We start from the raw sequence: 27861 nt of genomic DNA, 5'->3' as shown, positions 1-27861 counted from the left end.
AGGAGACTCCACGACCCCCCTGGGCAGCCTGTTCCAGGGCTCTGTCACCCTTACAGGAAAAAAATTGTGCAGTTGTGTTATTCAATTATCAGTCTTCCTTTTCCTTGAGCAAATATTTTTGGTATCTGGTTTACTCCTTATTGTCACAAGCAGAGATCTGTGAACAAGGCAAAGCTTTGCTTGAGCTTTGCTTTGGTCTCGTTTAAAGACCATGGTACCACCACAACTTGTGTCCAAACCTGGCAGGAAATTTTGTGAAGTTCAGATTTCATTCTTACAAGGCTGTATATCCAAATTGGACCCTAGAACTCTACAACTGCCCTACCACTCCCTAAAGGTGTGAAGAGAAATTTTAAACCTAATCATGAATTGCCAATGACTTTAATGCCAGAATAAGCATTAGACTTAACACACAGTACTGTAAAATACAAAGTTTTCTTTTTTAACAAGCTAACATGGGTGTTCATTCTGTATGGATTCAGGTACCCTGAATATTTGATAGTCCATTGCCAAAACATTTGTATATCTGCTTCTGCTGAGATTCATCAAAATATACTTCAAGAAAGTTTAGATGTCTGAGGTGAGGAACAGTTTTTAAATTGCTTCTTTCGTTCCACTGCAGTTCTCAAAGCCTGAAGAATGAGATGTTTATTATTTAGCACGTTGTAGCTGCACAGGTTCAGCAACTTGTTGAAATTCTCTTCAGTATATGTAAGCAGACCAGTTGCATAGGGAGAAATACAGTTGGACACATCTACTCTTCCCTGCTCCATCTCTGCGGGACTGCGCTCCACATCTGAAGTTAGAACATAAAGTGAAGTTCAACACAGCAGAGTGACCGAGGGGGAAGGCTCCTACCAGGCAAAGCAAAGTAACAGCCACCAGAAACTGAATTCTCATGAGATAATTGCTTCAAGATTTCATTACTGAAATCCACTTCGCTGTTTGACTCTGGTCACAGCTGATCCAGAATTGACAGGCAGAACAACAAAATGCTTTCCTCTTTAGATTAAAGTTTGCCATCAGAATCTTTTGCTTTTGCAGATTTGGAATTTTGAACTTTTCCACTGGGTTCACAGATGACAGCTGACAGTTTCTACAACTGGTAGAAAATGAGAAAGAGGAAGCTCCTGCATTGAGAAATCTCCCTCTCAGGCAGCTAAGAGTTTAAGCAGCAGGATGATGAACTGCATAAGGTCTTTTCCAATAAGCTTGGATTTTTATTCAGTTTTTGAGGACAGTTTTCTGGACCATACTAATTTAGCAATAAGAAAATTGAAGTTGATGCATAAAGACTTATTTGTAAACTGAAGCTGAATTTTTCTGGTGAAATAAACAAATCACTGTTATACTGCTGAAGTACAGAAAATAACCATTTTCAAAAATGACAAAAATCAAAGCCACTTGTTACTCTGGCCCACCTTTTTTTTTCATTATGTTTTCAGCAGTTTTTATTCTCTTTTTTTTTCATGTTCAAAGTAATGAGAAGGTTTTAGCTTTGTTAACAAAGTAAACACAGTATCTCATTGCAAGTATGCTAAGTGAAAATGTCAGCTACCAGTGGATATGACATATTAGTTGCCTCCTGTCCTTTATTATCAAAGGAAAACTAACCTGTCCCAGATGCCAAAGAAGGGGTCTCTCCTCAAGCTACAGCTATTTATTCTTTTTATTTTGAAATTCCTCAGTTCAGTCCTTGATTAATTGACCAACACCATGTCCATCAAAACAGGACTGGACATAGAATCATAGAATTGGCTGGGTTGGAAGGGACCTCAGAGATCATCGAGTCCAACCCTTGAACCACCGTTGTGGTTGCTGGACTATGGCACTGAGTGCCACATCCAGTCTCTTTTGAAATAGCTCCAGGGATGGAGAATCCACTACTTCCCTGGGCAGCCCATTCCAATGCCTGATCACTCTCTCCGTAAAGAAATTCTTTCTAATATCCAACCTAAATTTCCCCTGGCACAACTTGAGACCCTGCCCTCTTGTCTTGCTGAAAGTCGTCTGGCAAAAGAGCCCACCCCCCCCCGGCTCCAACCTCCTTTCAGGGAGTTGTAGAGAGTGATGAGGTCTCCCCTGAGCCTCCTCTTCTTTAGGCTGAACACCCCCAGCTCCCTCAGCCTCTCCTCACAGGGTCTGTGCTCGAGTCCCTTCACCAGCCTGGTTGCCCTCCTTTGGACCTGCTCCGGCACCTCGATATCCTTCCTGAACTGGGGGGCCCAGAACTGGACACAGGACTCAAGCTGTGGCCTCACCAGGGCTGAGCACAGGGGCAGAATCCCTTCCCTGGACCTGCTGGCCACACTGTTCCGGATACAGGCCAGGATGCCATTGGCTTTCTTGGCCACCTGGGCACACTGCTGGCTCATGTTCAGCTTCCTGGCAATCCAGACTCCCAGGTCCCTTTCTGCCTGGCTGCTCTCCAGCCATTCTGTCCCCAGCCTGTAGCACTGCATGGGGTTGTTGTGGCCAAAGTGCAGGACCCGGCACTTGGCCGTGTTGAACCTCATCCCAAAGGATGTTAACATACGTTAACATACGTTAACATAACCAACAGAGAAGCTTGCCAGTCTCTTATTTTAGAAGAGAACAAATTAAATGGATGTGACAACCTCAAAACAGGATTGACACATCTTGTCAACTTACTTGGTGCCTTGTATTTTTGGAAGGTATCACACACCAATGGGAAATAGACCAAGATTGGTGCCTCGAGGCTATTCTCAAAAACGTAGCATTCCTTCAGGTGTTCCCGGTCTTCCTGGCACAGCTCTGTGCTAGGGAATGGGATCCCATGCTCCAAACAGTACTCTGAGAAGAGGTCCAGTGGCTAGTTCAAAAAAAAAAAGGGGGGGGAGAGAGTTGCAACAAATAGATAAGCTGAAATATGGCCCCACAACCAATATGTGGCTGCACTACTCACTCTGTGATCCATTTATATGTTTACAAATAAAGCTAAGTACACACTGGACCAATCATACCCTCTTGATTTTAATATAACCTGGGAAATAGAAATTTGTTTAACTTGCTAACACTGCATTTTTAAAGCCAGATTACTAGTTCCTGAAATTCAGATGATCATTTTTCCTTCAGTGGGCACAACAGAGGATTTCGATCAGGAAATTTTGATTACACGTTATCTCAGATCATAGATCTTGAGTTTCTGCATTCAGTGCATCTAACAATATCTTCATGTCTTCCTTACAAATAAACCAAATTCATTTCAATCATGCATGCCCCTTAATATTTCCTCAAACACAGAAAAGCAAAAACCCTGACTGAATCTTGTGCAGACATCGAGTCAAACAAAAAAAGGAAAAATACAAATTTTAATTCAAAAATAGCAAAATTCTGTATTAGTCAATTCTATTGTAAAGTTACTTAGCTATTGAGGAACATGGTACCACAATAACAAATATGCAGAGATACACAGAATAGGTAATGTTCCACTTGTGCCTCCCAGACATATACTTGAAAATAGCCCCAATAAAGACAGTGACATGATCAGTGTTGAGTAGTATGATTGCTATGAACTTTTAACTTAAAAACAAACAAACAAACAAAAAAAACCCCTAAACATTTTCTGAAAAACAGAGAAACATGGTAATTCAGCTGCTGGAGTCATAAAGAATCACTACTTCAAAACATCACCAGAGTCTGGGAGCCTCCGCTGTAATTCAAATGCAAAATGACATCCACTTTCCTCTCTGGCCTCAGAAGGGGTGGGCAGCTGGTGTTGATGAAGAAAGCTGTATCTACCAGCTTGAGGTAATCATCCATCTTGTTGAGCTGGTTGGGGGAAGAATCAAGCACTGTGTCTGGAAGTCAAAAACTTATCAATCAATTACTGCAGGAATAAGTCCATTTTTTTTTTTTTTTCCAAATCAGCATAACAAGGAAAGAAACAAAAGACAACTGACATTTATATTCATCTTTGGCACAAATCCCACAGTTAAATTTATGCCTTTGACACTATATTAGCATCTATAGCTCAGTTCTGAAATCACAGAGAGCAGTTCTGAGACCCAGCTCCATCCTAAGTGATATATTGAGCTGCCTTATCAATTGATATAACTTGGTGGCTATTTAGCCTCAGTGGAAGTTCTAAATCATTTTTAGTGAATTTTCTTAAGAATAGAATTCAAACAAGCCTGCTGTGACTTCTCCAAGACAGAAAAATGACCAGCAGTTTATTATTTGGGGCTCAGCAAAAACCAATCCCACAGATGTGTTAACCAAATAACAGTAATAAAAATTTGCCCTTATGCTAAAACTTAACCATGTTTGTACTCAGCAAGCACCAGCACTCAAATAACCTTCAAAGATGCATCTAAAATGATTTATTACCTTTCCACATGCAAAAGCTCTCATTCTCTAAGTACTTGTTATGTAGTTGCAGGCCCTTGAGGAAATTGTGGTAAGTTGAAACCACTGGTCGTCCAGTCATCATTTCTCGAAGAGAAGTGGAAAGGCAACCTTTGGGAATGGATAAGTGAGTTTCCTGTTCATGAGGCTTCTTGGGCAGAGCAGGGTGTCCCTCTGCAAGGAGAAGAGGGTGTCTGTGTGCATTTCTTTGGAGTGCTTCTTGGATAGTAATAATAGTAAAGAAAGAGGAACAGACCAACATACACAACATTCTCCTTGTTCCAAAGGGCTCATGGTAACCCTCTCACAACTAACAAAACTCCCAGGGATGTTCCACAGTGAGTACCTATTTCTCTCCTGGTTTTCCTTCATTACCAATGGCTTGGGGTCCCCAAGGACACAAGCAGGACACAAAATCAAACCCCTTACCAAAATCAGGTTTTCGTATTTCAGAGAGATGTGACCACAATGCAAATGCAAATGAAAAGTAACCCACATAACCAACCTATGCTGTGCTCAGTGCCCCGGGTCCATCTGTGCCAGAAGTCCTCTGAATGACCAGAGAGGTAGACAGCATCCATAAAGTTATGTGAAAATATATTACTCCACGTGCCTTGAAAGTTAAAAAAAAAAACACACAAAGAGAAAAATCCAAGCCATACTTAATACTACCTTGTATTTTTAGAGCACAGCTATGAAAATTTATTTGGATTCAGCCTCTGAGGGTGTTTACTTTTAGTTGTTCTAGCAGTGCTTGAGTTATGAAATTTAATGAATTGTAACATGACTATCAAATACCATGCCATTCTACATAATGTTCTGTGTATTACAGCCATTTTAGAAACTTGGCTGTTTATAAAAGTCACTGTGATTTTAAATAATTCAAAAGATCAGTTCCAATGCACATGTTCTGTTTTGGTCTCAACTAACAAGCTCAGCAAATTATTGCACTTCTCTCAATAATTTGCTTTCTCTTTTGTTACTTTTTTCTGGTCCATTGGAGATTTAAATTGCATCATCTAAGTTATCTGGTGTACTAGTATTGCTGCTTGCAAACCAGTAGCTATTAGATGCCAACCCTTTGTAGATAACTACATGGTTATAAGGGTGATGTTTTTCTGAGATAGTAAATCACCTTCCAAGAAGCAGATGCGGGACTCTGGAATCTTCTTCATCAGGTGACCCATGAAGAACTCACTACCAAAATCCTCTGAATGAACAAAGGCTCCATATTTCAGGAAACCCACCTCGTAAGGTGTGAACTCCACCCACTCTGCAAATAAGGTATTGAGAAGAACTTATTTCAGCCACCTGAACAGATTTTAAGGTAACAGCTGAGAATCAAAAAAAGAGAATCAAAAGCTGGAAGAACAAGGCCTGTAGCTTTAGCATGTTGGTGACAGTTCAAACCATCATGTTTTGAAATAAACAGGTGCCCTTCAGTGCACTGTGTGCTATATTGGTGAATGCAAAAGCAAAATTCACCTCCTCAACTAATACTGTGAAAATCCATTCAGCTTGGGTTTCAGGTCCATGTCTGTATTAGTAAGCCAAAAATGGTCCTGAAAGCTTACCAATTGCTAAGGCCCTGTGCAAGATGTGCTTTTAGTCCTTCTGAGACAGCAATGACACCAGCTACCACTCATTCTTAGACTCTGATAATCACTGCTTTGTGAAGCTAAAAACACTCCGACCAAAACCTATTCAAACCTTGGCTGAACACAGAGGGACTGCAGAAGGCTCAGTTGCAGGACCTTCTGCTTCATTTAGGCCAGAAAATGCTATGGAAATAGTGATCAGCATCACTGATCAGAGCACAGAACCACTGAATGATTTTGGTTGGAAGGAAACTTTAAAGGTCATCCAGATCCAAGCCCCACCCTGCATGAGCAGGGATACCTCCCACCAGACCAGGTTGCTCAAACTCTCATCCAATCTGTCCTTGAACACTTCCAGGGATGGGAAATCCACAACTTCCCTGGGCAACCTGTACAAGAGTCTCACAATCCTCATGGTGAAGAACTTCTTCCTAGTGTCTAATTTTCCCCTCCTTGGATGCCCCCTCTGGCTGCTGGAAGCTGCCTCGCACTCTCACCCCCCTCCACATCTTCCTTTCTCCTCCCTTCCTTCCCCTCCTCCCCCAGATCTTCACAGCTCTCTTGGACTACTGCTACCTGAGCAGGAACCCCAGCAGCTGAAAGAGGCTGTGAAAAGCAGGTGGGGATGAAAAAGAGAAAGAGCAGCAGTGTTGCACAGGTATCTCTTCACCACAGTATGAGGACGCATGGTTTTCATTGAAGCCAGAACCCAGATGTGAAAACAGAGGAAAGATAAATTATTTCAAAGATTTATTGGCTTGGACTTACAGTAGAAGCTTTTAGCATTCACCAAGCACTAAAGGGAAACTCCTTAGATTTATAGAAGTGTGTATATAACAATCATTACCTTTAAAATCCAGAGTGCTAAAGTCATCCTTGACATTGAGGGACAGGTATATGGGCAGAGGATTCTGCCCTTGATTTACTGCCAGTTGCTGATCAGACAGTTTGTGAGTACTTTCCTGTTTATAAAGAACACAAGTCATTGTAAAAGATGAATATGATACATGGACTATCAATGAAATGTCTCCTAAACCCCAGCAGATTTTCTTGTGTGTACTTCAGGTGTTTGACCACACACGTGTTACTGTGCTGTCTGCCACCAACCTTTGCTAAAGCATTATCACTGATTTTGGAATGGGGGGTAGAGTGAAAATGTGAGAAACTTGTCTGTGCATTTACTAAGCTATCACTTGATTTAAGGAAAGAGAAAGATACTTGGCTACCTCAGAGGTACTGCAAATAAAGGTCAGCCAGGGCCTATTTCAATCAATAGAGCTTTGTTTCCTGGTATGGCTATATATTGCTATGTCTGAACTTAGCTCTGTCAGAGCCACCTCTCTTCTTTATGTTACTAGAATGCTCATTTCATCTGAAATTAAAGATGAAAAATCAGTGTCATGAACATCCTTACTCTTTACATGCTCAGATGTTTCCACTGGATGCTTACGTTTTAGACTTGATGTATTATTTTTCTTCTAAAAGCACAAATAAAGACACCTCAGAAGTTTTGAGAGCCTTTACTGTAGAGAAACAAGATAAACCAGGTGCCTCGAGTTGCCAAAGAGTGGGTGTGAGTCCACCTGTGCCTGGTTAGGGCAGGCCCCCTATTACCAGGGGTCCAATAAAGGTGGGACACACACCCACAGAGAGGAGCTCACTCTGGTGTGAGGCAATGGAGAAACCAGCAGCTCATCGAGCCTCAGGAGCAAGAAAGGCTCCTCCTGCTACGCTTTACTATAGCTGAATCCAGAACTTCAGATATGAAAAGTTAAAAATCCTCTGTAACAAGAGATGGATACGTAATACCTGATGATGTAGCATACAGTCAATGAAGAGTCCCCATAAATCTGTAAAGGACAGCTTGTGCCCCTCTTGCTTTCTTTCACAAAGCTCCTTTTCATAGTATTTCATATGATCCAAGGAGAAACAGTGCAGCTTGCTCTTGGTCACATGTTTCCTGATATCACTGACTGGCCCTCTGAGATCCTTCTGTGACCAATTTGCATCTTCATACAACTTTGCCATGGTCCTGGTAAAAGAAAACATCCAGTGGTTCATCACGGGGGAAATGACAATTCATAGGCTTGTAATGAACCTAAGCTTTAGTTTCAGGTTACATGAGGCTCTCACCCTCCAATATTTACCTTGGAAGAGCAGTTCAAAGCTCAGGCAAAATTTAGACTATATGATGTCATTTTTGCTGCAGGGATACATTCAAAATTACCTTAGCTTGCTTCTGCTCAGAATCAAAAGAGTAATAAAGCAACACCCATAACTTAACACAAGTTTTTATTAGAATTATTATTTCATTATCAGATTTGAACCACAGCTTCTGTCCCAGGCCATCTCCCTCAGCTGTTCCATATGCTGTGTGAAAAGTTAAGCAGGAGTTTAGCAGCAAACAGTGCCCGGGACAGAAGCAAGAGCTGCTCTCCTTGGGCATGAAGCATGCAAGTCACTTCAGACTCTTGGCACACTCAGGGCCAGTCTGTTTGAGATTTCAGTTCCCAGAGTTTAGGCAGATTCCAGCCATCTCTTCTCATCCCTGCCCCTCCTTTCTAGCTCTGTCTTAAGTCTCTTTTTAGAGAAAACAAACAAAATGGTATCATTAAATGGGTGAGCACCAGAAGGATGCCAAGTCCCAGCATCACACTGAGTAAAATTCATCAGCAAGGCAGTATGCTTCACCTGGTTATCACTCTGCTAACAGAAACAGCAAGTACAAGCCCAACCCTCCTTACCATGTGGTGGCAGATAAACCACTGATGTAGGACACACAGTCTAAAACACCCAAGTCCTGGAGAGCCAGGAGGCTGCCAAACATTGCTGTCATGGATCGCACTCCCCCTGCTGTGGTCATGACTGCCACCACGGGCACCTGCTCAACACACAGAGTTGTTCATTACCACATGAAACAGAGAAGTGATGAGCATGGAGGAAAAATAACAGCAACACAGATTCAGGTAGGTTTGGACACAATTCACACCCCCACTTAGGTGTTGTGTTTGAGTTTTGGTGGGACTCAGCTGATGCTGACAGCGGTTTCCTGAGCAGTGATACTTAGCTAAAAGTTGTAAGCTTAGGTCTTTGGTGGCATAATCTTTTTTTTTATATTTGTAGAGAGTTTTTTCCAGGATGCTTTCCATTTTTCCTCCTATCTCTCCCTCAAAACACATTTTAAAATCCTGAGTAAAACTGAGATCAGAGAATCAGAGCAAAAAGCTGCCTGCATACTTTTGTCTTCCTCTAAGTTTATGTAAGCATTTGCTATTCTCCAGACAGTGACAAGCTTTATAGATTTATTTTAACATCCTCTTTTTTACCTGGATTCCCTCCCATTCCCCTGATATCAATGCTACATGCAATTTGGCCTTACTTTCCTCAGGGATGCAGCAATTCTTTTAGGCATCCTCCCTTTGCCCCATAAGTAGCAAAAACTGACACAACATCTTTATTCAGGTTTAGGAATATATATTGCCATTACCTTTAGTTTTACCTTCATTATATTTTTACAGTCTACGTGGGGTTTTTGGTTTTTAATTCATGTGACTCAATAGCCCTTTATTCTTATTTAATAACAACAAGTCCTATTCTTTGACTTGATTGACAAGTGCTGTCCTGCAGACAGCATCAAGGGATGGATGTGCTGGGAGCCAAAGGAACAGTGGAGGAAACCCCACACAGGATACTCCCACTCAGTTGCAGAAGATTTTCTCCCTGACTCTTGCTCCAAGCACCACAGCCCCATAACAGATCCCTGTCCTCCAGTAACAGAGCAGCTACCTTGGAGTCCAGGGATCCCCAGGAGAGGAGAAAGCAAGAGGTAATGCACTGAAAAACACACAGATGATACTGCATGGATGGGCTGAGGGAGAGTCACAGTCTTCTCTGAGCCTTGCACAGCAGCAAAGAAGGAGAGAGGTGACAAACTGAGGAGACACAGCCTCAGTCTAAGCATCCAAATTTCATCATGCTTGGTTAAACATATTCATCCCAACAAATACATCTTTTGGGAGCCCCTGGGTGAGGATGGAGGCTGGCAGAGTAGAAGGGAGCTATTAACTGACCTCCTGACAGCTCATTTTTCATCATCTTTGCCAAAATTCTTGGATATTCTTTGTCTTGGGAGCAAGTGACAAGCTGGCCTCTACATTTTAGTCTAGAAGATGTCAAAGAGCTATACAGGTAGTCATGCAACTAGCTCACATCCACTTTGTTCAAAGTGGGACTGAATACTTGAAGATCCCAAGATGCTGTCCTACATACCTCATCCTCCTGTAGGTCTTCATCAAGCTGGAGGACATTTTTCAGAGCAGCAGCAACCACCTTCTTCCTTTTACAGATGAAATCCTGCTCCTCTGCACACAGATCAAACCCCAGACGTAAATCTAAATTCTTGCAGCTGGAGTATAGAAACAGAACAAGACAAGATACCTCTAAACCATTTCTAGAGCTACTGCAAAACCAGCAACAACAGTAAACCAGTTTAAAGAGAGTTTACTTCTATGCATGTGAAGGTTCCCATATGCAAATGGACAGGTATTTGGATAACACAGGCTCTGTATTTCTGCCTTCCTGTGGAGATTTTAGAGCAGAATCAGGTCCTGATCTACTTCACACAGCCATGAGGAAGTTAAATGAATCAAATTTTCTGCTGATGAAAAACAATGAACAAAGCTGAATTTCAAGTGTTTCACAATGAGTTTGGAAATACCTCTTCAAATTCTCTTTCTATGTATGTGTCTCCTGAAGAGCAGTAGGAGCCTAAGCAGTTACTTAAACTTCACATGCTTTAGGCAAAATGATTCTACTATCATGTTAGGCTTTTCTCTACTTGTGCTGCAAATAAAATTGAGTCAGAAGATGTCTCTAAAATGCATCCCTTCCTAGCATGATGATGAACATCATATGCATCATTAATTCTGTAACTTCTATTTTCACAGGGTGACTGTTTCAGAGTTTTTTCATCCAAAAGGTTATTTTGTCCCTTCTGAGAATCATAATTAATATTCACTGGAGACATTCAAAACCCGTCTGGACACGTTCCTATGTGATGTACTCTAGGTGGCCCTGCTCTGGCAGGGGGGGTTGGACTAGATGATCTTTCGAGGTCCCTTCCAACCCCTAGGATTCTGTGATTCTGTGTGATTCTGTGATACAGTAAAACCCTTTGATTTATCATACGAGTCTGCAATTAATGCTTGCATTGTAGCTAACTAATCAGTAGAGGGTAATGTTGCCCTTCAAAAAAGGAAGGAACCACCAGTATTAGGAAAAACACTGTCTGGCTACACCCCATGATTAACTACCACTTATTCTATGTTGAAATCTTACCAACCAATTTTAAAGCATGCATCATTCTATTAAAGCTTCCCCATACTTTAGTCTTCTTTAACCAGTTGCAAGATTTATTCCTGGTTTCAAAATAAGCCAGTTTAAGCTGTAACATCCTTTCATCTGAAGATGATACTACGAAAGGATAGGAGATGACCTACGTAATCATTCAAAAGAAACAAGATTTACCCATCTTCTTCCTTCACAGACACCTCATAAGATTCACCCTGAGAATTAAGAATGAAAATGCCATAAATTTTAAACAGAATTGAACGTTTGCAAAAGCAAATTTTACAGTATTAGCAATTTTCATATATGTAGACTAGTGATAGAGCTTTGATCTCTTCTCAGGCCTTCAGCACACAACCACTAGGATTTGACTTTTAAATTTCTTTCAAGGCAATCAGCAAGTCTGAGTTACATTTTCCCTGAACAATATCTATACTTTCAAGTGAATGCACAGCTGAACATACATATATTCAACTAGAACAATTTGATTTTAAAAATTAATAATAGACCAGGTATTGCAGCTTACAGCTGTTGAAATAATTCCAAATGCTGTCAAAGGTTACTCACTCTCACCACTGTAACTTTCTTCTCCAAGTCCAGAGAATGCAGAGGCACAGTCACTTCCCTCCTGGCTGAGCTGTGCTGCATTAAAGTGGGGAAAAAATTGTTATAAGGGAAAAGTTATTTACAATCTGTAGGTACAAATCTTGCTAATTCATTGTGCCCCTCTCAAAAGTTACTTTAGCCTTCATGTCCACCCACAAGCAAAACATACACCACAGCAAAAACGCTCCTTTGGCAGCATCACGTGCAGTCTGGGTTGACTGTGTTTGATGTAGTGGAACATGGTGGTTTTGCTGCCTCCTTGGCTGCAGTGAGGACCTATGGAAATATTCTGCTTTTCTTCATAGGATCCTTTCATTGTGAAGGTGAAATCTTTCCCTAAGAAGAAGCAAACCACAGAGAAATGTTACCTGCATCTGGCCCTGAAAAATCATACATAAAATATCCCAAGTTTCAGCCTTAGTGCAGTCAACAATTGGGGCCATGGTGTTTTTCCTCCCCCATAATCAGTTTGAACAAGGAGCACAGTGAAAAGGCATCAAAAGCCTGGTGCAACATTGCAAGTTCTTCCCTGCCCAGGGAGAGAGAGGATGTATTAGGCCAGTGGTACTGTTCACACCCCTCAAGTTAACCACATAATATTTCCACTCCTGATAGTTGTGTGTCTCTCCTCTTTTACTTTCTGTTCTCATCACAGGTATTTTCCATTCCATCACATTTGCTGTGATGTTTCTGAGCCTTCAGCCACGTCCATAGTTCCCCTTAAGAAACATAATCCCATCATCTCCAGAGGTTTTCACTATTAGCAAGTAGGTAATTCAGGAAATGCCTCAAGCAGCCCTGATACAAATGAAGGAGGATAAAATGAACCACATATTTATCTAGATTTAGCTGCATCTTCCATGCCACTGACAAGTGATTTAAATCAATAACCTCACTTCTGTAAGGGATCTTCATTTTTATTTCATCCACCTGTACTTCCAAGCAGCAAACTTCCCGAGACTGGAAGAGATAAGCAATAAAATCACTGGTCACAGAAAAAGTTCAGGATCCTCACTGAGGATGTAGGAGCCCTGTGGAGACACCAGGCTTGGCCATGATGTCCTGTGCACATGACATTGCAGCAGCTGATTCTCAACTTGTATAAATCATACAAGCAATACTGTGCCCAATGGAGCTAAGATAGGGAGCTGCCCCATTACTTTTAAATACCATTGGTATTTAAATACCAATACTTTTAAATACTTTTTTAATTACCATTCAGTCCCCAGCAGTTAACACATGGAATTTTTCTCCACATCTTGACTGTGCTTTAACTTTTGTCTACAGAACAGTGAGCTGAAGGATGCCTACAGCTCTGCAGAATCACTCACTCAACAGTTGGGCCTGTACTATAAGACCTTTAGGATAAAGCTGAAACTTCATAAGAGAGCACTGCCTTAGAAGGAAGTAGCAGCACAGAAGCATCTCACAGTATTTTGGTCATGGTGTGAAAAGAGACTTATGCTCACTGATAAACTCTGCACTGACACTTGATTCCACCCCCTGCCCAAGTTTCCTTGTATACTGCCATTTCATCACTCACTGGCAGAGTGCTGATCCCTGCTCTCCAGTTACAGAATGCACTACAACCATGATTAAATTGAAAACTTTGCAATCACACCTGTCTTTTATCTGAAAAAGGGTGAAGGCTATGCCTGAAGTCATAGTTCTTGCAACTAGATCCTTCAGTTTTGCCCTAGCATAAGAACATAAGGATAAAATAATTAAACAATTACCACTAGTACGCCATTAGTAATGATGTTTTCAGATACACCTGGACTGAAAAGCAAAAAGAAAAGGACTTATTTAAGTGTGAGTATAGGAGTAATAATCTTTTACATGAAACAGTTATCTGAGCTCAGTTTTTCCAGCTGCCAAGTGCCATCAGCATTTCCATCCTTGACCTCCATCTCATGCTCCCCACGAGGTCCCAGTCCCATAGCTCCCAGGGACAATCCCTCTTTCTTAGCTCCCCTGCTCAGCATCACCTCTCTTTTAAGATTGAATTACAAAATAAACACCCACCCTCAGCTACAAATAGTAAGTGACAGTGTCACTCAAGGAGGGGTTTCACCCAACTCAGGACAGAAAAGCAACCCTGGGGAAAATGCTGAGATGGGATGTACAATCACAGGTACATGTAGCCATTTCCCCAGTGCTGCATTACCCCTCTTCAAAAGTGAAGCTTTCTAATGACACTTAGGCTTTACTCACATGTTCTCCAGTAGAAATTCCACTCCTAGTTCTTCCTGTCTCTGAAAGTAAGATTTATTTTTCATTTAAGAAAAAAGAACGGATACATTTTTTCCTTGACAGAGCTCTGATGATTTTGCACAACCTTCCCTTGTCAGGTTCTGGTATTCCCATGCCCTCTACCATCATAATATAAATGGATGGAGCCTTCTTTGGCCACCCTTTCATTTCATGCCTCTCCACCATTCTACTCTTTACAAACCAACTGTCCCCAGAAGGGGAAGAGGACAGTCAGTATCATGCAATAGGGGGTGAAGGTCCTTTTATTTATTTATTAGTTGGATGATCCATGGGTAAATCACTCCCCAGGAAGGAAGATAAAACAGATGAATGATGTAGGAGAACATAGCTGAGAATAAATGCACCAAGGTATATCTGGGTTAAAGCAAAGGAATTTGCAGAGTATTGTAATAACATAAAGAAGAGGTCAAAGAAGAGACCAACTTGGAAAACAGAGATTGCCAGGGTAAAGGGAAAAGAGGGAAGACTGAAGCTGTGAATGGGGAATGAGGGAAAGAACTCACAAAGGACAAAGCAAGATGGAAAAGGAGGAAGAGTAACAGGGAACAGAAAAAGAAGAGAAAAGTAACACATCAACAACATAACAAGGACTGTACTACTTTACTGCAACCATTTGCTGGATCTGTCTGTATGGGATACAGCCAATCCAGGGAAGTGTGAGGAGACTGAAAATCATGTCAAGCCTGATAAAGTAGGTGCTGAGGTAAAATCATCACTACAGGGAGGTGGAAAGTATTTTTGTATTTACAAGTTCATGTCAGTAAATGAGACATCTCAGGTGACTTCCCTGCCAGCTCTATCTGTGGCATGAAACCCAGCAGCAGATGGTTCTGCTTGCTTATTTCTCCCAAAGTCTGTTTCATATAAGATGGTTGCAACACTTTGTAACAGAAGTCTGAGGGATGGATTTTAGAAAATCAATTTACAAAGATACAAGACAGACTTTATATAAAGTATCAGATTGTGACTGGTCTGTACTATCCCAACTCACTGAGTCTGCTCCAACATTGAGGGAAAAAAAAAAAAAAAAAAAAAAAAAAAAGAAGCAGAAACAATGTTCAGGAGACCCTGACTTGTAACATTTGCCTAATTTTGTTTGTCTTGTGTTCTCATCCTTCTTAATGCTTTTGTACAAATGCTCACACAAATTAAATTTATATTAAGCACATTCACAGTCTTGTGGGTGAAAAACCTGGAGCAAAGCAATAGGAAGATATGCTGAGATTTAACCCCAGACAGTCACTAAGCCCCACACAGCTGCTCCCTCACTCCTCCCTGGATGAGGGAGAGAATCAGAAAAGCAAAACCAAGAAAACTCATGGGTTGAGACAGAGAGCCTCATAAGCAAAGCAAAACAAGGAATATATCCACCACTACCAATTAACAGGAAGATGTTCAGCCATTTCCAAAGCACCATCATCATAGTGGTTACTTGGAATGAAAAATGCCAACACTCCAAGCACCTTTCCTTATTCTTTCCCAGCTTTATATGATGAGCATGACGCCCTTTGGTGTGATAAATCCCTTTGGTCAGCTGTCCCAGCTGCATCCCCTCCCAGCTCCTTGTGATCCCTCAGCCTGCTCACTGGTGGGATGGAGGGAGAAGCAGAAAAGGCTTTGACTGTGTGAGCACTGCTCAGCAATAGTGAAAACACCTCTGCTTTACTCAAACTGTTTCCAGCACAGATCCAAAACACAACCCCATACAAGCTACTATGAATAAAATTAACTCTACCCAAGCCAAAACCAGAACCACTTCTTAAACCACACAGTTAGCAAGGGGCAGAGCAGGAAGCAATCCTGATGCTCTGACATGACCTATCTAGCTTCCTCAGCCCTTCTTTTGAGATATCTTGGTAGATGAAAGAAGTCATTATGGGCAGAGGTGGCATTACTGCCTATTATTAAGGTTGTCCAGTATGTTCCATTACTAAGTCACTTTAAAAAAAAAAAAAATAACCCTAACTGTTCTAAAAACCCATGTACAGACCATAATTTGTGATGTCTCATGGGCATCTGGGTGGGATTTGTGACTCAAATAAAGACAGCTTGACCAAAACATTCCTGAAACTCAGCTCACCTTGCCTTATCTTCCCCAACTTCCACATTGCTAAGCCAAAGGGTACATGCCTCAGAGCAAACTCACAGCTCAAAACACACCTCAAATCATCTCAGTCACATGAGCCTTATTCTGAGGAAGGCCAGAGCCATCTGCAAAAAGTATACTGAAATATTTAATAAAAACTGGCTTTCTAGAAGACTAGGTAGCAGGCAAGAGTTTTTTCCAGACAGCCTGTTTGACACAGTGATTTAGACATAAGCAGAGCACACACAATCCCTAGGAACTGTAAACTCAAGCCCTTGCCAGAAGCATGAAAAGTCCCTGGAGTTTCATTACTACAAAGAGACAGTGTTATACTAGGCAGAAAGTAATCTGAGTACATATTTTCTCTCTTAAAAGATGGATGAGATTTCTCCAGTTGCCCAGAAAGGGGATCCAGAGTTGTACCCACCCCTGCTCTATCAGTCTCCTACACAGCAACAAGACCATCACCTTTTTCATTATTGCCTCTTGGTGTCGTTGCTTTTGTTCAAATAACAGTTTTGAAACCTCAAAAATACAATATTCTGAATAGGAGAGCCATTTTACATCTAATTACAATCACAAGAGAGGAGTGACTGTTTCTGCCCCCTCCTAAATCCCAGGCATCATACTTTATGCTTGAATCAGGTTTTTTAGCATCTTTGCATTCAAGAACAACTCTGGTGTTCAATATAGGTAGTGACAAAATTCTGATCAAGAGCATTATTTTATTTATCCACTTTCTTTCAATCTTCTTTTTGCTTCTTACCTCTGAATTCAACTCAAAATTCAGGTGAACTTTTTCTCCAGGCTGGATTTTAGCTACATCGAAGCGAACAGTCAAAAGCTTGTCATCTGGTGTGAAAGTGTCCTCATCACAAACTGTCAGCTCCAGGATGTTCTTAGAAATAAGACAAAGAAGAAAGATGTAAATACCATATTCTGGGACTACTGAGCCCAAAAGGAGGGTCTGGAGTGAGTCAGAATGCAGCCACCGTGGTGTTTTATTTGGACTCCTACAATAGCATGGAGCTGAGATGGGTGCAGCAAGCTCAGGGAGTAACCCTGGAAGAGTAAAATCCTCAGATCTGGCAATGAACAAGAGCTCAAAGGAAAGGCAGTGAAAGTGACAGGCATGATGTGACTATGCCACAGGCAGAATAGAGAGTACACATGCTGTTCATAACAGTCCTTGGTCTGTGGATGCAAAATCTTTGGAAATTTCAGCAGAAATTAACAACAGAGGGCAAACTCCTAGCCCTTCACAAATGGAAGGTAAAGTACATTTCATCTTGTTAAAATACTTAAATTAAATTGCAGTGATTTCCCTTGCATTTCTCCAGAGCTCAGACTGCACACAGCAGTACAAGAAGGCACAGGACTATTAAGCCATAGAAAACTGACCCTGTGTCTAGATCCCATATCACTTGCACTCAGCTTTATGCCAGATGATCCATAACCCTTTCAAGATTATGCTCATTAAAACCATGGGACAGGCATGATCCTGTAATTCTGAAGTCTCTAAATTAGACGTAAGTTTGGTTTCTTGTGGCCTAATAGGCTTTTCAATATATGCTTATTTAGAATCATAGAATCATAGAATTGGCTGGGTTGGAAGGGACCTCAGAGATCATCAAGTCCAACCCTTGAACCACCGTTGCGGTTGCTAGACCATGGCACTGAGTGCCACATCCAGTCTCTTTTGAAATACCTCCAGGGACGGAGAATCCACTACTTCCCTGGGCAGCCCATTCCAATGTCTGATCACTCTCTCCGTAAAGAAATTCTTTCTAATATCTAACCTAAATTTCCCCTGGCACAACTTAAGACCCTGCCCTCTTGTCTTGTTGAAAGTCGTCTGGCAGAAGAGCCCAACCCCCCCCGGCTCCAACCTCCTTTCAGGGAGTTGTAGAGAGTGATGAGGTCTCCCCTGAGCCTCCTCTTCTCCAGGCTGAACAGCCCCAGCTCCCTCAGCCTCTCCTCATAGGGTCTGTGCTCGAGTCCCTTCACCAGCCTGGTTGCCCTCCTTTGGACCTGCTCCAGGACCTCGATATCCTCCCTGAACTGAGGGCCCAGAACTGGACACAGGACTCAAGCTGTGGCCTCACCAGGGCTGAGTACAGGGGCAGAATCACTTCCTTGGACCTGCTGGCCACGCTGTTCCGGATACAGGCCAGGATGCCATTGGCTTTTCTTGGCCACCTGGGCACACTGCTGGCTCATTTAGTGATGGAGTAGTTGGTATTAAAGGGTGGGTTGGGTTTTCTTTGATTTAAAAAAAAACATTAAAATACGATACCTCCTAATTCACAAATGCTGTCATTGCTACTGTATAAAGCAGAAATTACAAGCTCATGGCAACATACAGAAAAAATGCCTTCATGGTTGAATGTAAGAAAATATTACTAAACCTCTGAAGATTTTATAAAATCTCCCCTCCAGTTCCTAGGGTCCTAGTGCTTTGAGGATGATGGAGACCAGACAGGTACCAGAGAACCCACACCAAAGTTTGCATATTTACTTTGGGGCAGGTAATAGCATCACTCATGCTGTCTCTGATGCCTTCTTCATCTTTTCCTTGCTATCCTTAGCATAACAGAGTTCAAGGCTCTGTGCAAACCTCAAGGCTCTCAAAGAGTCTGCACACAGGAGGTGCAGATGTCCCTCCCCCTTTAGGAAATGTCTGCTCACTCTCAGAGTGAGATCTCAGAGTACAGATCCTACCTTTACTTGACTTTGTATCATGAAGTGGAAGGTTTCATTCCAGACAGGGTTCCTGCAGTTGCACACAGTTCTTGTCTGGGCTTCTTGACACGAAGCTGTTGGAAGCCACAGCTTCACATAGCAATCAGTTAGGCTCACTATGTTAACAAAAAGGTGTATATAGTTAGTACAGCAGTACTTATTTTTATTACTTATATTATATATACATAATTTATATACTACATATATTTTTATTATGTGTTTTGCCCACTCAGGGAGAAAAACATTAACCTCTGAGGAGTTCTAAATACTTCATTGGACACAAAGGAAAATAACTCTTAATTTAGAAAGTTTAACTCCTCTATGTATATTTATGTCAATTCCCAAAAAAAAGTGAATTTTAAACATTAACATCATTTTTTTTTGCTTCTATTTTCAGACAATTGCCAGGCTGAAAGCAACTTCATAAATTATTTTATTTCTCAAAGTACAGGAAATCAAGTAAGAATTTTGTTTTGAGGATTTTTTTTTCACCTAATCCTATTTGTAATGTACAAGCCATTCACAATGAACCAGCAATGAAGAGACAAACACAGCAGCACCCAGCACAATTATTGATTTTTCCTCCATCTTTCACAAAAGTGCTCCTTTCCAAAATGAAATGGGCAGATAAAGAGGCATAGAAGAGTTAGGGAATTAGAAATCCCATGGAGCAGTCAGTGAAGAGAGTAACTTCTTTCCTAACACAGAATTTCATTTTTTTCTTAAAATTTTCCCCATTTTTGTAATTGAGTCTAGATAGAAATGACACTACATACAACTTCTTCAGCTACAAAACCTGAGGCACTTCTATAATCTTAGCAGCAGGTGTGTAAGAGCATTAAATCCAGGTCTGAGTGAGGCTTTCTTGCTGACCTATAAACATGCTGTCATTGATACTTACACAGGTCTGCATTGTGGAGATTCCTCATGTTTATAATTTTCACAGTAAGCCAGCACAACCGAGGCACTTCTGCCTGCAGAACAAGTTGGAAAACACCTTAATTATCAGCAAATAACTCAGATATAGCTAGCATCTTAATGCATAGCAAAGAGGAAGACACCTGGAAATAAGTAAACAGAGGCCATTTTCACATCAATGCACTGAATATGTTTTCATTTTAACTGCTTGAGACAAATCCTGAGAAGCACTTCCTTCTTGGTATCATGTAATGTCAGATTCCAGTGAGATGGGCTTAGGATGGGTTTAAGTTTTTGGGTTTTTTTACAGATTTAGGATTTGGAGGTTAAGTTTCAGTGCAGGGAGTAGTATGATAAACCCTGAGATAGCCTGCACAAATAACTGCCCCTGTAAAATCCAGCTACCTTCAAACTAGAGTTTGCTCCTCATAGTTCCAGCTGACTGACTCCAACAGCCTACAGCACACCACTTCACACAGAATCACAGAATCCTAGGGGTTGGAAGGGACCTCGAAAGATCATCTAGTCCAACCCCCCCTGCCAGAGCAGGGCCACCTAGAGCACTTCGCATAGGAACGTGTCCAGGTGGGTTTTGAATGTCTCCAGTGAAGGAGACTCCACGACCCCCCTGGGCAGCCTGTTCCAGGGCTCTGTCACCCTTACAGGAAAAAAATTTTTCCGGATATTCAACTTGAACCTCCTGTGCTCCAATTTACACCCATTACCCCTTGTCCTATCACTGGTCACCACTGAGAAGAGCCTAACTCCATCTCCCTGACACTCACCCCTTACATATTTGAAAACATTGATGAGCTCACCCCTCAGTCTCCTTTTCTCCAAACTAAAGAGACCCAGCTCCCTCAGCCTTTCCTCATAAGGGAGATGTTCCACTTCCTTAATCATCTTAGTAGCTCTGTGCTGGACTCTTTCAAGCACTTCCCTGTCCTTCTTGAACTGAGGGGCCCAGAACTGGACACAATACTCCAGGTGCAGCCTCACCAATGCAGAATAGAGGGGGAGGAGAACCTCTCTTGACCTACTAACCACACCCTTTCTAATGCACCCCAGGATGCCATTGGCCTTCCCAGTGTGCAAGCCTGGAGACCATGGGATACTCACCATACCAAAATAAATGATGCTTAAAAGGAAAAAAAAAAAATAAACAAAAATTACTAAGAGGGAGAGAACAGTTCTGGAAGTGAATAGCCCAGCATGGGTCTGCAGAGCTGTTTGGTCTTAGGGCACACATTCTTACATTTCACACACAGGCACAGCTCTCTGTAAGGCAGCTCTAGAATATCAGTACAAATCTGAGATGACAAAAGGCAGAAGCAGCTGTGAGAAGTCTGGGAGATTAGGGTTTTTTTGTTGTTGTTTTGTTTGTTTTGGGTTTTTTTTTGGCTGTGTGACATTGAGTGAAGATAGCCTGTCATCCATACAAAGTGGCTACATTAATGGAAATGAAACCACACTACCAGAACATAGAGAACTGATGTATGTACATAAAGCAGGGGCTGGAGGAAAAGCAGAGCTGAAGAAAGCATAAATCACAGAACCTCCAAGCAATGTAAGAAAATGGAAAGCTGCATACACAAACTGAATTAACTGTCTGATAGGATGACAGTAAAATTGCCAGTGTGTGTTGGATGATGCAATTACACCAAAGATGCATGGATAGAAGTTGGTATTGCAGTTGAATGCACACACAACAACAACAAAAAAGCACAAACAGGTGATTGATAGCCATAACTGATTCAGGACTTTGGAATAATAAATTGCTTTGAAAATGTGTTTCCATGGCAAAACCCTAGGCTGACCTCATTGATTTACCAAGGAGAAACACCAAGATATAGCCATATATTGATATCCCATAGCATAGGGCTCTACAGTGGAATATCTTGAAAGCTGCACAAAATTCTCCTTTATTTTTTGTTTGTTTGTTTGTTTTCTCCCTCTCACTCCTCATCACAGCTACACACAACCCTATATTTAGTTACAGGACAAAAAAGGCAATCTTGAAAACATCAGAAGTAAAATACTATGTACAGAAGCAGTAGCTCTAGTAATTAAATTGAAAGGAGCAATTAGACCTTCAGAGCATCATGATTTCTGAGTAACTCTCTCCTTAGTACCTTCTGGTTTACCTCTCACTTTTTTAAACCAGTCTCCTGACTGGTGCAGAATAACCATGTTAAAAACCTTAAGTCAACAAGCTAGATCCTATTTAGAGCCCACGGGAAAAATCCCAACCCAAAAGGATTAAGAAAATAGACACAAACCCAATTATTATCCCACAGTGCTAGGAAGGAGTGAGTCCACTGCTTCCCTAGATCTAGCCAAAATTTAGTCTCCTACTTCTGCACTGAATACAGCCAGGGAGGAGATTCAAGAAAACTCAGGAGAAAAGAAACCCCTCACATTGTTTCATTTTTAAAATCTTGGTGGTTTTAGCTATCATTTAAACTAGACATTACTCAGAAAAGGAAATAATTTAATCACATATCCAGTATATACCACATTCCAACATCTTTTACCAGTTCAGTTTCATAAAAATTTAGTGTTCAGTATTATTTTCAGTGCCTGAAACCAAATAATACAATTTACCTGATCCTCTGCTTCTATAAGGCAAAGGCAAAACAATTTGAAGACAGAGTTTGGGGTTTTATGAGGTATGACTACCATCAGAGAGTGAGGTCACAGTAAGCCAAGACTGAAATCCAGCTCTCCTAGTTCCTGCCCAGCATCTAAACCACAAGTTCATCACTCCCCTTCCCAACCCTAAAGTCATAGAGGATGTTCTCCTCATAGAGCACACTCACAGAAAAAACAAAGATCACCTTAACTAACTGTCAGAAATATTACCTCTAATAATGACAGTAAAGCTCAGGGAAGAGATGGGACAGGCTGATGGTAGTCTGCAGGTAGCACAGCCACTGTTCATACCCCACAGCCCCATCCCTGCAACCCAGATGCTGCCCTCTCCCCAGTACCTCATCTTCAGCACTGTGCAATCTTTCATGATTTTTCCTTCTGATCCCAATCTTCCTCTGTGGGTTTGCCTGGATGAACTGATCCTGGGGACAAGAAGCCAAGAGAGGGATAAGCAATGAAACCCAGCAGTCAACAAGACCTATTTTTCAGTTTCTCTACCCAGATTTGCCATGGCAGCAGAAGAGGACCCCTGCCATTCCTCCTCCTCATGGAGTCATTCACCTGCATCTCACCAAGACCTTTTCTTCTGCTTTTACTAATAAATCTGATTTGATATTTAAGCATGGAAATTCCTCAAGCATTTGATTTTGATGAATCTCAACCAGCAAAACACATCATCCTGCCCCACTTCTGATTTTCTCTTACCAGAGGAGAACAGGCTGATGATCCCATTAGTAGCTCTGTTTCCCAAAAGGCAACACTGTAATGGTCCAGTCTCTATGTCTCACAGCTGGCAGGTGCTCCAGGACCACACTATTTTCCAAATAACTGAGGAAGGGAAGAAGAGCAATAAAGATTGACTCATAGCTCCACCTCCCACTGATTTCAAAAGCACAAATTATGCACTTGTTCTGTGCCACATTAAGTTCTGTTTTGGTTTTTTTTTTAACTCCACAGTGATTCAGAAGTGAGGAGATGCCTCAAACATTTTGTCATAGGCTGATCCCCCCCACCAGAAATAGTTATCCCCTACTGTAAGTGTTTAATAACTATACACAGAAGGATATTCTGGGGTGGTTGCAAGCCTCACAAACTATAGAATATCTAATATAATATTGCAACTACTGATACCTTCTGTTACTTTCTCTAGTCCTAAAATCCATAATGGGGGTTTGGCAGCAGCAAGTGGAGTGATCTGAACATCTAAACAGCAGCATTCCAACTCCCACCACCTCCACTGAAATGTTTTTAGCCAAATTGCTGTCTCAAATTAATTTATGTTTGAAACTCACATAAGCTTTAACACAAATAAGTGCATGGGATTTTTCCAAAACATGTAAACATTTATCTTAAAATTGCCAAGTCTGATTTTTTCATTGTAGAATAATCTCACATTGCTTTTGTGCAACAGCACTCAATTCATAATTGCAAAAGTATTTAGTACCACTATTAAAATGACAGAAGCCAGCTACTGTGCTAAATATTTTTAAAATCACTAAAACCATCTGTTACTCATCTGTGAGAAACTGCAGATTAAATAAGGGTTTTTTTAAAATATTGTTTATTTTTTAGAATTCCTAAGTTTCTAAGTCAAATCAAAAATCCATCTTTGAAGCAGCAAGACTTCCAGTGGAAAAAAAAAATCTGACTTTCAATCATTTCTACTGAAAGATTCTGACATATTTCAGCTGCCTGGTAGAGGAAAGGTGCTTTAAATAAAGTATCAAATGATCACTGTAATTAGTCTAGTGCTTCATAGACTTGAGCACTGAATAAATTAAGGCACCTGTCTTAGACTGAACTAGTATCTATGCAAAAAAAACATTATGCAAAATAGTGGTTGATTTATACTGTGGCGAGTTCCCAGCTACAGGTTTTCTGTTGGGTTGGTCTTTTCTTTTGTGGACCTGTCTTATTACAATGGAGATCTATTTTGCTTTGATTATATATGATAATGCTTTTGGTGCAACACTCCCTGCTTTGAAACAAGACATTTATCTTGTGCTTTTACAAAAGGCTGAACACCACAGCCACTCAACCCAAGTGACCTTATGGCTCAGCTTGATGGCAGTAGATTCACTCCAGCTCTTCAAGAATAAAAGTTACCAGTTAAATAACATGCCAAGCTCCCCCTTTCCACATTTGGGGCTTAAATTAAGCAGTATTAACTGTTCAATCAGCTGTGTTATTACACTACACATGCTTGATCTGCACATCATGGCAAAGAAGAAGCCCATTTAGAGAGCTCTCCCATGAAAAAGCTGACACAACCCAGCAGCAGTAGGAAGCTGCTTGGTAACACCTTGGTGTGCATCACCAGCAGTGGTGCAGGTGAGTCAGAAGTCAGGAAGCTCCAGGGACTGTTTCTCCAATACCATTTTAACAACAGAAGAATTCAGACGTGCTGCTTGCAAGGTGACATAGGGGCTGGAGTCACCCAGACACAAACTGGCCATGTCACCTGCAGCCTGGTGCCAGGGGACCAGCCCGCTTGCAGCAGCACTGGCTCCCCCAGAAGCAGCTGGAGAATCCCAGTTCCCACCAAGATCCCAAAGCAGTTTTGACACACACTCAGAATCACTTTGCTCTCACAGAAAATTGAGACTGATAATCAGTGGTATCTCCAAATTCCCACTGGGTTTCTACAGTTATTTAATATTTCATTTAAAATAAAGGGGGAAAGGTCCTCAGAGGCTGGCTCACAAGCCTTGTAAGATGGTTAACTTCTGATAGAAAGCTACTGTGAAAAAGAGACAGAGACTTTTTCATCTGAGCTCTGACACACCAATGCAATAAATTACTGAATTTATTTAAAAAAAACACTAACAATTTTATTCTTCATAAACCTCTAAACAAAAGCTGTTGGGTATCACACCTCTAAATACCAGACCTCATTTACATGACCCAAATATAACATCCCAAAGCATCACTCATAATTCCTTTCTGACCTAGATTGTAACAAAAGCTGAAGTGACAATGACTGAAATCAATTAAAAATTAAGTCTTGATGCAATTTTTAGAGCCTCTTTTTAAAGCATTTGGGAAAGATGGAGAACAAGAGACATCAAGCTGCATTTCTTGCTTTGATAATACAAAGAAGGTCACAGGAACTGTTTTTCTTGTCTAGCAAATAACCTGTTTGACTTAGTAGCATAACAAATGTGCACAATTGGTTCATATTGTGTAAGAATTAAAGTTTTGTCCTAACACATGACTGGATATGACCAGAAAAAAAATCTTGACACTCACATCACCAATTCAGGCCTTATTTCTGACTAGGTTGCTCCATTTTTCCTCAAGCCACTTCACAAATATTTCAATCTGAGGCAAGTTGACCCGAGTCACAGTGATAACAAATACACAAAGTGCTTTATGTTACTGCTGAGGAGGCAGCTCAGGAGGCCTGAATTACTCAGGAGGCCTGAATTACTCAGGAGCTCCCTCCTCTCAAACAGACCTGGAGTTACAATACCCAGAATCCACCTCTATCTCCATCCCAGACCAAAAGACAGCACCTGTTTATCACTAACACATGGGAGATAGGGTGGTACCACACCTGAGGCTTTGAAGTGGTACCTACACCACCAGCCAAGCAGGCACTTGCCCATGAGCCAACTGCCTCCAGGTGATGGAATTTATCAGGCTTCTAAGGCAAAAAAAGACAAGACCCAAAGGCATTTTCTTTTCAGTGCTTGTTTTGTGTCAATGCTCACTTTTATTGCTAATTTGATTACAGCTGTGGTCCTTTCCTACAAAGACATGGGAGGACAGAAGCAAGTATCAAGTACGACCTTGTAATGAGGTCATAATGTAATGAGAGGAATAGGATAAAATGTGCTCTGTTAAGACCTAAGGGCTGAATTTGAAAGTTCCTAGCTCTCTCTAGTGAGTATTATTATCATCCTTCACCACTCCAACACCTTAGATATTTACCTATAGTTAGAAGCTTGCTTCCCTCCAAGCATTTGTACACAGCAAAGGAGGAATGCCAGTTGGTGTACAGCATCATCATCTGTGAAGTATCAGAAAAAAGGTCAGTAATGATGACCAAACTATTCATACACCTTATCTGGACACTGTACCTGAACTCCACTGTGGGTATAAAGCAAGTGTCATAGTCTCAATCAGAAAGAATTAGGGCTTGGAACATTTAGAATGCTACAAATACATGGAAATAAATAAAGGGATGTATCAATATAAGTACAATAAACTGTGTTGGGTTCACTCCAGCCAGCAGCTAAGCATCCATGCATCTCCTCACTCACTCCCCACCCAGCAGTAACACTGAGAGAATACAAAAAGCAAAATCAAGAAAACTCTTGAATTAAAACAAAAAAGGTGAGGGAAAGAGGAAATGAAAGAACTCATGCAAAGGCAACCACTCACCATCTCCCACAAGCAGAGTGATGCCCAGCCAGTCTCAGAGCAATCTTGGAATACTTCACTCTCAAGCAAAACCAGACATCAAGACAGGAGATTGTCTTCACTTGACATTCTTGGAAGATTCAAGTAATCCATTTGACTTGGAAACAGATTCTTTGTAGCCCTAAAGGTTTATAGAGGTGACAACAGTTAGGGTAATCCAGATAAATCTACATGAGATATCTAGTGACAAGACAACTGCTCTCAAATAATAGTTACAGAATAACAGAATTACTGAGGCTGGAAAAGACCTCCGAAATCATCCAATCCAGCCTATGACCTCACTCAGTGCCACATCCAGCGTTCCCTTAAACACTTCCAGGGATGGTAACTCCACCACTTCCCTGGGCAGCCCATTCCAATGGCTGATCACCCTCTCCAGAAAGAAATTCTTTCTAATCTCCAACCTAAACCTCCCCTGGCACAACTTGAGACCCTGCCCTCTTGTCTTGCTGAGAGTTGCCTGGGAAAAGAGACCAATCCCCCCCTGGCTCCAACCTCCTTTCAGGGAGTTGTAGAGAGTGATGAGGTCTCCCCTGAGCCTCCTCTTCTCCAGACTGAACACCCCCAGCCTCCTCAGCCTCTCCTTTTTTGACTTTCCCTCCAGTCCCTTCACCAGCTTTGTTGCTCTCCTCTGGACCAGCTCCAGCACCTCAATGTCCTTCTGGAGGTGAGGGGCCCAAAACTGGACCCAGAACTCCAGGTGTGACCTCACCAGTGCCAAGTACAAGGGGAGAATCAGATCCCTGTTCCTGTTGGCCACACTGCTCCTGATCTGAGCCAGGATGCCCTTGGCCTTCTGGGCCACCTGAGCAACAACAACATTTGGACTTGGTATCCAACCTTAGC

The 27861-nt window shown here is 41.5% G+C and overlaps 1 protein-coding gene across 1 annotated transcript; it reads right to left on the bottom strand.

Moving 5' to 3' along the window:
• Nucleotides 1-557: 557 nt before the first annotated feature.
• LOC103534359 (cytosolic phospholipase A2 epsilon-like) lies at nt 558-23322 on the bottom strand. The gene is made up of 21 exons (XM_030452227.1): nt 23296-23322; nt 22929-23012; nt 19922-19994; nt 19000-19136; nt 17045-17176; nt 14133-14173; nt 13655-13697; nt 12815-12878; nt 12088-12254; nt 11880-11954; nt 11493-11530; nt 10236-10371; nt 8711-8850; nt 7776-7998; nt 6814-6928; nt 5504-5641; nt 4874-4981; nt 4351-4542; nt 3655-3821; nt 2653-2833; nt 558-796 (listed from the first exon to the last, which is right to left on the bottom strand). Exons 1-21 carry the CDS (start codon nt 23320-23322, stop codon nt 558-560), a joined length of 2520 nt encoding a protein of 839 aa, XP_030308087.1.
• Between the last annotated feature and the right edge of the window lie 4539 nt (nt 23323-27861).

This window comes from Calypte anna, chromosome 5A, assembly GCF_003957555.1.
Source record: "Calypte anna isolate BGI_N300 chromosome 5A, bCalAnn1_v1.p, whole genome shotgun sequence".
In the NCBI taxonomy this organism is placed as follows: domain Eukaryota; kingdom Metazoa; phylum Chordata; class Aves; order Apodiformes; family Trochilidae; genus Calypte; species Calypte anna.
The sequence above is the reverse complement of the archived record's forward strand: the minus strand, read 5'-3'. Positions and strand labels throughout refer to the sequence as shown.

Bases quoted from the DNA above. Each gene is read 5' to 3' on its own strand.
- LOC103534359 (XM_030452227.1), bottom strand. From the start codon at position 23,322: ATGGGATCATCAGCCTGTTCTCCTCTG. The intron at 23,013-23,295 runs GTAAGAGAAAAT...TCTTGTCCCCAG, and splicing joins CATCAGCCTGTTCTCCTCTG to GATCAGTTCATCCAGGCAAA. The intron at 11,955-12,087 runs GTATGTTTTGCT...ACTTTAATGCAG, and splicing joins AGGAGCGTTTTTGCTGTGGT to CACAGCTCAGCCAGGAGGGA.